A 13,821-nucleotide genomic window follows, 5' to 3' on the forward strand; every position below is an offset into this window, starting at 1 on the left:
CTATGAGTGCCCATCAGTGCCGCCTTATCAGTGACCATCAGTGCTCATCATTGAAGAAGAAAACTTGCTAATATACAAAAAAAATAACAGAAAAAGAAAAACCTAATTTTGTTCAAAATTTTCAGTCTTTTTTTATTTGTTGCGCAAAAAGTAAAAATCGCATGGGTGATCAAATACCACCAAAAGAAAGCTCTATTTGTGGGAACAAAATGATAAAAAATTTGTTTGTATACAGTGTTGCATTACCACGCAATTGTCATTCAAATTGCGAAAGCTGAAAATTGGCTTGGGCAGGAAGGTGCGTACGTGCCTGGTATTGAAATGGTAAAGGCAGAACTAAACCATCCTATCCCTTACAGCCATTAAAATTGCCATCTTAGTCTTTGTTTGGTTTGCAGTTACCATGGTCTGGTAGTTTGGTTGACAGAAAAAGCAACTGTGACAGTTATCATACACGGCATGCCACTAATGTAACTGTTTAGGAAAAAAATCAATGCGTTTAGTTACACTTTAACAGACCAGGCCATTTTTTGCAATACGGCACTGTGTTACTTTAACTGGTTCCTGACCGTCTTTTTACGGGGGGCAGAATGGCACCCCTGCGTGAAACCCTGTATATATACAGGGATCCCTTTAAAAGCTGCAAGAGGGTGCACAGCAGGGACCCAATGCACGTGGCCTGCTGTCGACTAAGTGTGATCGCATGCACGAGAGCCAGCACAGGGATTTGTGCCTGCAAACACACAAATCCCTCTCCTGTCAGGGGAAAGGAGACATATCGTTTGTTCCTAGTAAGAACAATGCTATATCTCCTCCACTAGTCAGTCCTATCCTCATACAAGTAGAACACACTGAGGGAACACACATTTAACCCCTTGATCGCCCCCTAGTGTTATCCCCTTCCCTACCAGTGACATTTACACACTAATCAGTGAATATTTATAGCACTGATCGCTGTAGAAATGTCAATGGTCCCAAAAATGTGTCAAGTGTCCAATTTGTCCGTTGCAGTAACGCTAAAAATCGTAATTATCACCATTACTAGTAAAATAATAAAAATGTCATATAAATGCCATTAAATCGTTACCATAGTTTGTAGACGCTATAACTTTTGCGCAAATGAATCACTATATGCTCATTGCAATTTTTTTTACCAAAAATATGTAGAAGAAAATATTTTTGGGGATATTTATTATAGAAAAAAGTAAAAAATAATGTTTTTTTTTTTTTTCTAAATTGTCGCTCTTTTTTTGTTTATAGCTCAAAAAATAAAAACCATGAGGTGAACAAATTGCACCAAAAGAAAGCTCTATTTGTGGAAAAAATTGTACGCAAATTTTGTTTGGGTACAGCATTACATGACTGCACAATTACCAGTTAAAGCAGCGCAGTGGCAAATTGTAAAAAGTGCTCTGGTCAGGAAGGGGGTAAAACCTTCCGGGGTTGAAGTGGTTAACTGACAATTGTGCAACGATGCACCAAATAAAATGTATGTCTATTTGTTCCCACAAATAGAGCTTTCTTTTGGTGGTATTTGATCACCTCTGCAGTTATTTCTTGCGCTATAAACACAAAAATATTTATATTTTTTTACTAATAATGGTATATCAGCGACTTTTAGCGGGGCTGTGATATTGCAGAAGACAAATTGGACACTGACAGACACTTTTTGGGGACCAGTGACAATAATATATGATCAGTGCTAAAAAAAATATGCACTGTGACTGTACTAATAACACTGGCTGGCAAGAGGTTAACATCAGGGGCAATCAAAGGGTTGTATTCCTAGCCAGTACTTGTGTACTGTGTGGGTGGTGCTTTTACTAAGGGAAGGCAAAGATCTGTGTCCCTGCTTTGCAAGAACACAGGATCAATGCCTTCACTCCTCACAGAATGGCAATCTGCCTTGTTTACATAGTTGAAGTTGAAGAACAATGACGTTCTGAATGTACTTCTATAATGCTGACCCTACGCTATGCAATGTACAATCTATGTAAATATCCTTTAGATTTGTTAAAACTATGGAATAGGATGACCGACCTGAACAATCTATTCAATATTAATAAAGTTTAATAAAGGGGACTGCACAGTGTATGGTCAACAATAAAAGAAGTAGTAGGAAATAAAAAGAGGTGGTATAATAATGAGAGAAGTGTGGTTCAGACAGGTAAAAACACACCCCACCCTGTGTTGCAGTAAGGCAGTGTATGATGGGATATGAAGTATCCTGGACTGCTACAATGTGCTACAAGAAGTCAGGGATCAGAATGCACTTTTTAAAATGTGAACAGATAGGGTGCAGATTTAAAGCTGCCATGGACTGGATGAGAAATTGGCACACTGGGATGGCTTAGGCAGAAAAGAATCTATTTATTATGAAAAGTGACATTCTGCCTGAAAAGGTGAACTTAGCCTTTAAGCAAAAACAATTGCTCTTAAAACTAAATAAGTCTTACATTTTAAAACAGAGGTCTGTAAATATTAAATTGTATACATTTAATTTAGAGTTTGCATGATGACCTTCATGGCAAGTCATTTCTTTTTCCTAATAAAAACTTCAGCTCTACGATGCAGTTTAATGACTTACTTGCAAAAGGTAAACTTAGACATAACTGTATATACTTCTTGTTAATGTTATATTAGCATTCCATAATGTACGTCGTACAATCTATTTGAACACCAGTGTGTGTATCCAGCTAATTGTGCATAAAAGACAAATAACCATGAGTGAAAGAAAAGTTCTTGTGTTATTCATATTCTCTGAATAATGACCAAGAAATCAAAACTTCTGCCAAGGTATGTAAACTTATGAGCACAACTGTATATCAATTATATATATTTTTTTCATTAAATATTGTTTTCGCCTTTTTTTATTACATAATTGCATCTCACTGCTGCAGAAGTCGCTCCAGCGCTAGCGGCAAACTATTGGTTTGGAATGCTTCCTTATAGTAACAATGACTGACCATGTCCTTGCAACTTATGTTTTTTTGTAGCCTACATTTAAAGTTTCTGCTTCTTGTTTTATATGTGCAAGGCAGAGAACTTAAAGAACACCTGTACTCAGAGAAAGATCTAGGATGCCATTGCTAGCTGAAAATACTGGCGGCCTGGATGTATCTTGCGCTTTACACATTCTGAGTCACTGACCCACAGTAAGTATGCAGATAAGATAATCACAATGAATTGGCTACATACAGTATAATGAATAATAATTTATTTATTATTAATAATAATAATAATAATAATAATAATAATAATAATAATAATGGGTTTGTCTAAGCTAATAACATTTCTTTTTTGGAAAGAGAGATCAGCAAAGCTCGCCCCATTCCTCTCATTACTGGCTCATTGCTCCATTCACAAAAAAAGCTTTTAGGCCCCTTTCAAACTGGGGTACTTTGCAGGTGCTACAGCGCTATAAATAGCTCCTGCAAAGCCCGGGGGCTTTCACACTGGCGCGGTGTGCTTGCAGGATGGTCAAAAAAGTCCTGCAAGCCGCATCTTTGGAGAGCTGTATTTAGCGCTCCTAAAGCACCCCTTCCCATAGAAAACAATGGGGCAGCGCTGCAAACCCACCTGCAAAGTGCCGCTGCAGCGGCACTTCGAGGGCTGTTTTAACCCTTTTTCGGCTGCTAGCAACTCGCAACCCCCGCTAGCGGCCGCATAGCGCTGCTTTACCGCCAGCGCCTGCAACGCCCCAGTGTGAAAGTAGACTTACTGATCATTTGTACTCTCAAGCAGGGATTTGTTTGTGACTTTCAAAATAGGTGCTTCCAAAGCTCACACATCAAGAATAAAATGACAAGTACAAATAACCTGGTTAAAATAACTTACTCTCGAATTGCTATTTTCTCTGAATGTCTTGAGGAAACTGAAGACATGCTTTGCGACATCTAAAACAAGGGGAAAATTGAAATAAAAAAATTATAGAAACGACATTCATTTTAAAAGTATGATAACATGCTCAGATACTTGTGGCTAAGTATTTGCTAAGAGCTGTTTACAAAGGTCATTATCAGTGCACTGATCACCAACAATACCCTATTACATGCCAGCCTATATCTGACCTTTATGCTAGCATGAATTCCTTTAAGCTATACAGCATGCGCAAAGGATATTTCTATTTTTAGTCAGAAACATTCTTCAGATTCAGCTCACTTAGATAACTCTTAAACATTTGTTTCCTGGTAAGGAAAGAAAACACTCTTTAAAATTAGATAATTAACCATGTACAATCAGTTTTATATTTTTTGAAATATCTCAAGTTCCTGTTTGTTATGTTGCTGTTTATATTGTCCAAAATCAAAAAGTGGAAACAAAAAATCCTACAAACAAAAATTAAACTATGGTATTTTATCATTTGCGCTCTTTGACCATAATTAAAGCAGAACTAAAGTATCCTTTTTAAATGAAAACATTGCAAGTTATAAAATGTGTCTGCACGCGCCGATAAAACTATGGGGTTGATTTTACTAAAACCGGAGAGTGCAAAATCTGGCGCAGCTGTGTACGATAGCCAATCAGCTTCTAATTAAGCTTTAACAATAAGGCTAGGTTAGAAAAATAGCAGTAACATTAGCTATAGAAAGCTGTAGCTGTAGAATGAGCTTTACAGAATTTTTCAGCAAAACTATACTCCCATAAAAGCTTATGGCTCAAAAATTCTCGCCAAATAGCTGTGTTTTTCAGAGTATGAAAAGCTCCTCTTTTTTTCCAGCCAGAAAATGCCTTTGCTAAAAAAACTGATAAAAACCTGTGTGTGTTCGGACACATGCTGGTGAGTTTACTGGCTGCAGAAAAAAAAACACCTGAAGCCAAAAACAGCAGCTGTAAAAAAGTCCAGTGTGCATGAGACCTAAAACCTGTAAGCCAATTGGTTTCTATGCAGAGCTGCACCAGATTTTGCACGCTCCAGTTTTAGTAAATTAGCCCCTATGTGTCTTGTAGCTTATCCAGGAGGACTCCCAGCTGCTATCCAGGCATAGTGTAGGACCTAGGATTCTCTATGACCTTTTGGTTTCAGCAAGCTTCACAGCCCAGGGGTTTACTATTCTTCTTTATTACAGGTACTTATATAGTGCTGTCAATTTACGCAGCGCTTTATACACATATATTGTACATTCACATCAGTCCCTGCCCTCAAAGAGTGTACAATCTAAGGTCCCTAACACATTTATACATATACTAGAACCAATTTAGACAGGAGCCAGTTAACCTACCAGCATGTCTTTGGAGTGTGGGAGGAAACTGGAGTACCTGGAGGAAACCCACACAGGCACAGAGAGAACATGCAAACTCAAGGCAGTAAGCGCTGTGGTTGGAATATGAACTGTCAACCCTAGTGCTGCTAGGCAGAAGTGCTAACCACTTAGCCACTGGGCTTTAATTCTGTATAAAAAGAAATGTTTCAAATTCTAGAAACAAAATCCTTGAATTTAGATATATCAAACTGGTAGGGTTAAGGCTACTTTCACACTGCGGCACCTTACAGGCGCTAAAGCAATAAAAATAGCACCTGTATAGCGCCTCTCCTGTGTCTCTTTCACACTGGAGCGGTGTGCTTGCAGGACGGTACAAAAAGCCTGCAAGCCACATCTTTGGAATGCTGTAGGAGCGGTATATTCACCACTCCTAAAGTGCCCCTTCCCATTGAAAACAATGGGGCAGCGGCGCTAAACCACTGGCATAGCACCGCTGCAATGGCGCTATGTGGGCAGTTTTAACCTTTTTAACACTAGCGGCCGAAAAAGCTGAATAGCACCGCTAAAACGACGGTAAAGCAGTGCTAAAAATAATGCTACTTTAGCGCCGACACCTGCCCGTCCCAGTTTGAAAGTAGCCTTAGTTGGTTCTCTACCAGTTTGAAAAAACGCTATAGCATATGGATAATGGCAAAAGGTGGCCACTGTAAATCCTAAAGGGATCAAACTGGCACATGGAAAAACCCTTAAAACATACTGTAACATTTAGTTACATGTAGTTTAAAGGATTACTTTGACAAATAGCAACAGCCCTTTTACAGGTAACATGAAAAAGACATGCTTGCTGTAGATCCCATTATATCATACAGCAAACCAATAACCTTTTCTATAAGCAAATGCTCATTTACCTGTCTGCTTATCATATGACAGTGGTTACCAGGGCTCATACGGCATAATTTGCCTGGTTGGCATGCAGGCAACATCTAAAATCCTGCTATTCAGAAGACTGGTGCCATTTAAAAATTCCAAACATCTTCATATAATTCTAAAACCCAGCTTGTACTCATTTATTCTATAAACTGCCAATACAGTTTATAAATGACAGACGTATTTGTGATGCACTGGAAAATGAAATCCTTACATAATAGCATGCAAACCAAAGAGTCACCAGAAGTACATGAGAGATAAATGAACATGGGAGCAGAAATATGCGCATTCCGATAAAAGGTCAAGGTCAAGATAAAAGGTCAAGAACAGTTGGATGTTTAGCTCTCAGATACAATGGTCGCATATCTATGACTCCTAAGGGAAGAATTTACTAAGATATTTATAATTAAAAGTCAAAGGAGTTTCAATAAATCCTCTCACAGTAAGTTTGGAAAAAAAAATATACTAAGGAATGAACCATGGTGGGAGAGGGTGTGATTTTTAAGAGTGGCAGGGAGACTTGTTTTTCAGTATCCAATAATTCCTTCATATATTTTCAGGTTCAATAGTGTATGCCTAAATTCCATGGGTGTCCAAGTGTGCACAACATATTCACTTGTTGCTTATACTGGTGAAAAAAAAAAAATCAGAATTTGTAAATTATTTAGTTTGAAGCACAGTACTGGACATTGGAGTTGTTAGACCATGGATTATATGCCGCTACCTTCGGGTGATTGGACAATGGCAAAAGCTTTGCTCTTCCCACTCTACGAGGCTCCAGATTTTTTTAGCAAGCAGTAAGGAGATCACAGAGGAATAGGGGAGGGACCTGTGTCCTGTCAGTATTCCAAGATTTAGAGTTTACAGGTACATCAAAATTCCTATTATCTTAATAGTCTTAATCGAATAGACAACAAAACGGCCATAATTGCAATAACATGCCCACAAGAAGAACAAGAAAAGTCAAAGGACAAGAACAGACAGATGATCTGCAGAGACTCAAACAGCTAACTTTTGGGAAAGCAAACAAGCTTTCCCAAAAGCCATTTATAAAGAAAAAGTCCAGGGATTGCTGCACTTAAAATTTATATATATATATATATATATATATATATGTGTGTGTGTGTGTTTTGAAAATGTGAATAGAAAAACAGGCAGTGACCCGTAGATCCTTAAGAAGTACGGTGTATGGAACACAAGAACCCAAACCTCTTTGGGAAATGGTTCAAGTAGGCAAGTCGGGACAAGTTTCCTGAGGACAGAAGCCCTGGAAGAAGTGCAAATTGACTACCCTGTCAGGTAGATGAGGAGGGAGGCTCTTGTAATCCTAGCCCTTGTAATTTTCTCAAGGAAAGGACACTAGGGGAAGGCGATTCCCACCAAAGTCACATGAATGTAGATGTACTGTATATAAGCTGTGGTCTAAAAAATCACCTCCTGTATCCTATACTGAATGATCAAGAGCTGGAAAATAAAACTTAAATTGGCATGGAGAAGTTGTCAAAGTCACAGAACAAGCTCCTAAATTTAGTTATTTCACAGCAGCCATATCAGAAGATGGAAGATGTGATTATTATATATATATATATATATATATATATATATATATATATATATATATATATATATATATATATATATAAATGGTGTGCTGATTCATATACCAAAAAAAATATTAACATAAAATACAAATACAAGAACATAAATCTGAACTGCTCTAACTATAGATATGTGTGCAATTAAAACTCAACATCATTGCTTAACAGTCTTTCATATAAATGTCCATGAATAAAACTGTTATACAATCCACCAATCATGATCACGTCCACATAGGCAGTTCAATTTGTTCAGTTTGGATATACACTCATATTTGTTGAGTGATTTTTCACTTTCATGCTTGCAGCTTTAGTTTAGTTCGCTAATGGTGCGCAGTCACATTTTTCACTTAGTTTAGTTGGAAAATGACTACATAGGCTGAGTTTATTTCCAGTACTTTAACTGAATGCACTCCCTCAAATGTCCCTTCAGAAAATACAGCTCCAGGCAGGCTTCACTTGTAGACACCCATTAAAAGTGAGCGTTTATTATTTACAAATGTGAAAGTTATCAGATCTTACTGATCTACACTGAGATGTTTACAGATACAGAGGGGATTATTTACTAAAGGAAAATCCACTTTGCAATGCAAGTGCACTTGAAAGTGCACTGAACGTGCACTGAACGTGCACTTGGAAGCAAAGTCGCTGTAGATCCAAGGTGGACATACAAGAAAAATAAAAAACAGCATTTTAGCTTGCATATGATTGAATGATAAAATCAGCAGAGCTTCCACTCATTTCAGATCTACCCCTTAGATTTAGAGCGACTGCTCTTCCAAGTGCACTTTGAGGTGCACTTGCAGTGTAAAGGCGATTTGCCTTTCGTAAATAACCCCCAGAGAGTAGATAAATTAGGCAGCAAAGCATCATAGGAGCAAATTGAAAAAAAATAGTACTGAATTACAACCCCAATTACAGAAAAATTGGGGCACTGTTTCAAATCTACATAAACACATAATGCAATGATTTGCAAATCACATAAACCAATATTTTATTGGCAAAAGAAATTAGAAAACATATCAAAATGTTTAAACTGAGAAAATGTACCATTAAAAAAATAAAAAAAAATAATACATTTTGAAATCGATTGCAGCAACACATCTTAAAAAAGTTGGGACATGGCCATGTTTACTACGGTATAGCATCCTTTCTTATTTTAACAACTCTCTAATGCCCCGTACACACGAGAGGGATTAAGTCTGACAGACTTCCGACGGAGTTCTAGCGGAGTTCCGCCGGAGTTCTGGCGGACTTTTCGACCGAACGGACTTGACCACACACCATCACACCAAACTCCGACGGAGTCGAACGTGATGACGTACGACTGGATTCGACGTAGGAAGTTCATAGACAGTAGCCAATAGCTGCCCTAGCGTCGGTTTTAGTCCGTCGGAGTAGCACACACACGAGCGAATTTTTCGAAGGGGACCGGGTCCGGCGGAGTTCCGTCGGGAAAATTTGAAGCATGCTTCATTTCTAAAGTCCGTCAGACTTTTGCGAAGCTAAAGTCCGTTGCAGCCCACACACGAGCGGATAGTCCGCCGGACTCAGTCCGTCGGAGTTCGGATGTCGAAAAGTCCGCTCGTGTGTACGGGGCATTAGTGTCTGGGAACTGAGGATTCCCAGTTTCTAGAGTTTTGGGAGAGGAATGCTGACCCATTCTTGCCCGAATATAGGATTCAACAGTCCTGGGTCTCATTTGTTGCATTTTTTATTTCAAGATGTGCCAAATATTTTCAATTGGTGAAAGGTTTGGACTGCAGGCAGGTCAGCTAAGCACCTAGACTCTTCTACTACAAAGCCATGCTGTTATCATAGATGCAGTAGGCGGTTTAGCATTGTTCTGCTGAAATATACAAGGCCTTCTCTAAAGAGATGTTGTCTGGTTGGGAGCATATGCTGCGCTAAAACTGGATATATCTTTCAGCATTGATGGTGCCTTTACAGATGTAAAAGCTGCCCACTCCATATGCACTGATGTACCCCCATATCATCAGAATTGCAGGCTTTTTAACTGAGAACTGATAACAAGCCAGAAAGTCCCTCTTATCTTTAGTCTTGAGGATGCGAAATCCATGGCTGACAAAAAGAATGTCAAATTTTAATTTGTCTGACCACAGAACAGTTGTCTACTTTGCAACAGATCATTTAAATTAGTTTTTACCCAGAGCATTTCTTGATCATGTTCAGATATGGCTTTTCTTTGCATAATAGACAGCGTTTTGTGGAAATAAAACAGCGGCTGGCACTAAAAGGTGAATAAGCCCAAACAATTGTGGAAAAAAAATAAATGAAAGTCAACACATCAATGCGTGTTGGGTGGAGTAAGAGTGGTGAGGTCTTTGCCACTGCATGGTTTGCGTGGGATGGCCATAGCTGTAAGCCTAGGGCACTGTTTGTGTGGTTGTTTTATCCTGCCTGTTTTTAATGCTTTTAATCTATACTACACTATATCCCCTTTCACATTGGCTCCATTTTTGGTGAGCACTTGTTCCTCACAGTCCTGCCATCTGCCCGAGTGCTTGTACGTGACAACTTTTCTGGTCAGTGTTACATCAAGAAAATTTCCTTAAAGATACCGCTCTTGAGGGGTGAACTGCGGAGACCTAGTGATAGTCATTAGCCTTGTTAGTACCACTTGCTTTGCTAGCTTTTTGTTGCCCTGTCCCAATTTTTTTTGAGATGTGTTGCGGCAATCAATTTAAAAATTACCTTTTTTTTTTTTTTTTTAATTGGTACATTGGTAAATTGGTCTCGGTTTAAACATTTGTTGGTTTATATTGTGGAAAAAATATGGGTTTATGAGATCTGCCAATCTTTGCATCCTGTTTTTATGTAGATTTTACACAGTGTCCTAACTTTTAGAAATTGGGGTTGTGCTCACCTTTTTAATCAGGCATGAGAAACCAAAATATAGACTTTCTCCTTGGCTAGTCTTAAAACATTGATCACATTTTGTTTAGTTGAATTTGTAGAAGAAGCTGATGTTTAGAAACCAGCAATATTTGTTGAAAATTGGACCGAATGCTCCTATGATAATATTCAAATAACACATGAATTAATGAGTCAAAGGGTTCACGGGATTCTCTACAGAATCCCCTCTGTAGAGGACATACAACAATCAAGCTGCTCAGTTATTTCATAAGATAGTTATTTTAAAAGAAGCCAGGGAAGCCAACATATAATGACCCTTTAGATTTTACATGAAAGGTAAAGAAAATGCGTATCAACTTCACTACAATAAACTAGAAGACAGACTGAGCAATAGCATGCAGTGTCAAGCTGTGGCTACCAAAGCCATAGAATTTTAGCATGCATTAAAAACGGAATTTGATCCAGAGATAAAACGATAATGTTCCCACTTTATAAAACTCTGGTTTGGCCGCATCTGTTGTATTCTATCCAGTTCTGGTCACCAATCCTCAGAAGGAATGTGCTGGAGATGGAGAGAGTCCAGAGAAGGGCAACTAAGGTAATATGGGGACTTGAGGACCTCAATTATGAGGAACGACTACAAGCGCTAAATTTATTCTCCTTGAAGAAGAGACGTTGAGAGAAGATATGATAGCGATATACAAATATCTCAATGGTGATCCCAGTGTAAGTATGAAACGTTTCAGTCCCAGGGAGAGTAGGAAGACACAGGGCCAAATGATTAGACTGGAAGAGAAGCGGTTTAATCTTAAGCTGCGTAGGGGTTTTCTCACTGTCAGGGCAGTAAGGATGTGGAACTCTCTTCCACAAGCGGTGGTGTCTGCAAGAAGTATGAATAGTTTTAAAAGACTCTTGGACGGGCATCTTAGCGAAAACAATTTACGGGAATATGGGAAATGATTTTTCTACACACACTGAACTGGATGGACCGTTGTCTTTATTCAACCTTACCAACTATGTAACTTCAAGAATGTAGCATCAAATATAACACTGGTGCATTCATTCACAATCTCGGTTGGCATGCTTCTTTTTAATTTAAACAGAAGAACAGTCATCTCAAATCGATTGAGCTGGCCATCTCAAATCGATTGGCCCAGCAGGCAGATCCTTACCGAGAAGACCTGATTATAAGCAGGATCAGAACAAATTATCTTTATTTATTGTGCTGCTGGGGGATGATTACATAGTTACATAGTAGGCATAGGTTTTCTACCGCTAATTATAATTTTGTTTACATGCCAAGGGTTGTCTGCTGCAAAATATTACATTTTAACAGATCTAGCCAAGGTAAAAACTTTATATAAGAAACTTTTTGGTGTTATGATAAATGGGAAATTTGCAGAATATTTGTACTTTGAGATGTACTATAGCAACACTATTGATTTTAAGAGTAACCCCAAAACTAGGAAACTGGAAAAACTATTATTTTTTTTATTTTAATTATTTTTTCCTAGAAGATGCAGGGGAAATTATAAAAACAATATATATGAAGTCAATAGCACCAAAAGATATTTGTGTTACTTTTGTATCATACATAATAATGTTTCAACTAAAAATAATAGGCTAATAGCTAAAATGTGAAAGTGGCTCAGGTGTTTAGTTGGTTAAGCTGTAAGAGTAATTTAATTGGGTAAATTCAAATCATTAAATTTGACTCCACTACTCCTATTCCCCTATTCTCTTTATTTAATTAAAAAAACAACTAAATATTGAAGAATAAGCATGTAAAAATGAAAATGTCACATCAAAAATGTCTTTAAGGTAAACACTGGAATAATAATAGAATGGAATTATCAATTATCTACAGTGGCAAGAAAACGTATGTGAACTACGGTATTTGAGTTACCGTATATACTCGAGTATAGGCCGACCCGAATATAAGCCGAGGCCCCCAATTTACCCCCAAAAAAACTGGCAAACTTATTGACTCGTGTATAAGCCGAGGGTGAGACATGCCTGTCCATCCCTGTGTGTGTGTCCGTCCATCCCTGTGTGTCCGTCCATCCCTGTGTGTCCGTCCATCCCTGTGTGTCCGTCCATCCATCCCTGTGTGTGTGTGTGTCCATCCATCCATCCATCCCTGTGTGTGTGTGTGTGTCTCCATCCATCCATCCCTGTGTGTGTGTGTCTCCATCCATCCATCCATCCCTGTGTGTGTGTGTCTCCATCCATCCACCCATCCCTGTGTGTGTCTCCATCCATCCACCCATCCCTGTGTGTGTGTGTATCCATCTGTGTGTGTGTGTGTGTGTGTGTGTGTGTGTGTGTGTGTGTGTGTGTGTGTGTGTGTGTGTGTGTGTGTGTGTCCAGCCTACCTTTGTCCCGAGCCTCCGTCCCGTGCCTTGCCTCCTTGCCTCCGTTCCGTCCCGTGCCGTCCCGTGCCGTGCCTTGCCGTCGTGCCTTGCCTTGCCTCCGTCCCGTCCCGTGCCGTGCCTTGCCTTGCCTTGCCTCCGTCCCGTGCCCTCTTCGGCGGCCATTGTAAAATTCAAAAGCCGCGCCTCCTCCTTCGCCTGTGATAGGCGGAACACTGAATTTCCCAGCAGCCTGTGTTCCGCCTATCACTGACGTCGTATCATCCTCGTCCGTAGTACGAGGATGATACGATGTCCGTGATAGGCGGAACACAGGCTGCTGGGAAATTCAGTGTTCCGCCTATCACAGGCGAAGGCGGAGCCGGAGGCGCGGCTTTTGAATAGTAGAATGGCCGCTGTCTGTCTGCTCGACACGCTGATCGAGCGGGCAGACAGCGATGACTCGAGTATAAGCCGAGGGGGGCACTTTCAGCCTCAAAAAAGAGGCTGAAAATCTCGGCTTATACTCGAGTATATACGGTAACTGATTTTCTGCAGTAATTTGCCATACAATGTGGTCTGATCCTCATCTAAGTCACAACCATAAACTAATTACTTCAACTAAAGCTAATTGGAGTCAGTAGTTTGCAAACCTGCAGTCCAATTAGTGAAAGGAGTGTGGAAGTGTGGTTTAGAGTTAGAGTTACTGTGATTTATAAAGGACACTAAAACATTTTAAGATCGATTTTCATAAGAAGCATCAGCTGATATGAACCATGCCTAACAAAAGGAGCTCTCTGAAGATATTCGAGTAGTTGATCTGCATAAGGCTGGAAAGGGATACGATCAATACAAGCAATCTGAAAG

The 13,821-nt window shown here is 39.3% G+C and overlaps 1 protein-coding gene across 5 annotated transcripts in view; it reads right to left on the reverse strand.

Moving 5' to 3' along the window:
• The window catches only part of RB1CC1 (RB1 inducible coiled-coil 1), a 230,354-nt gene that overhangs the window by 13,002 nt on the left and 203,531 nt on the right, over positions 1–13,821 (reverse strand). For all 5 annotated transcript variants that reach the window (XM_077492686.1, XM_077492687.1, XM_077492689.1 and 2 more), the window contains exon 20: positions 3,838–3,896. In XM_077492686.1, coding sequence (XP_077348812.1) covers positions 3,838–3,896 — 59 coding nt within the window. The remainder of the gene's footprint in view (positions 1–3,837; positions 3,897–13,821) is intronic.

This window comes from Lithobates pipiens, unplaced genomic scaffold (genome assembly GCF_037356315.1).
Source record: "Lithobates pipiens isolate NorthernLeopardFrog02 unplaced genomic scaffold, aLitPip1_a1.2 Scaffold_19, whole genome shotgun sequence".
Classification (NCBI taxonomy): domain Eukaryota; kingdom Metazoa; phylum Chordata; class Amphibia; order Anura; family Ranidae; genus Lithobates; species Lithobates pipiens.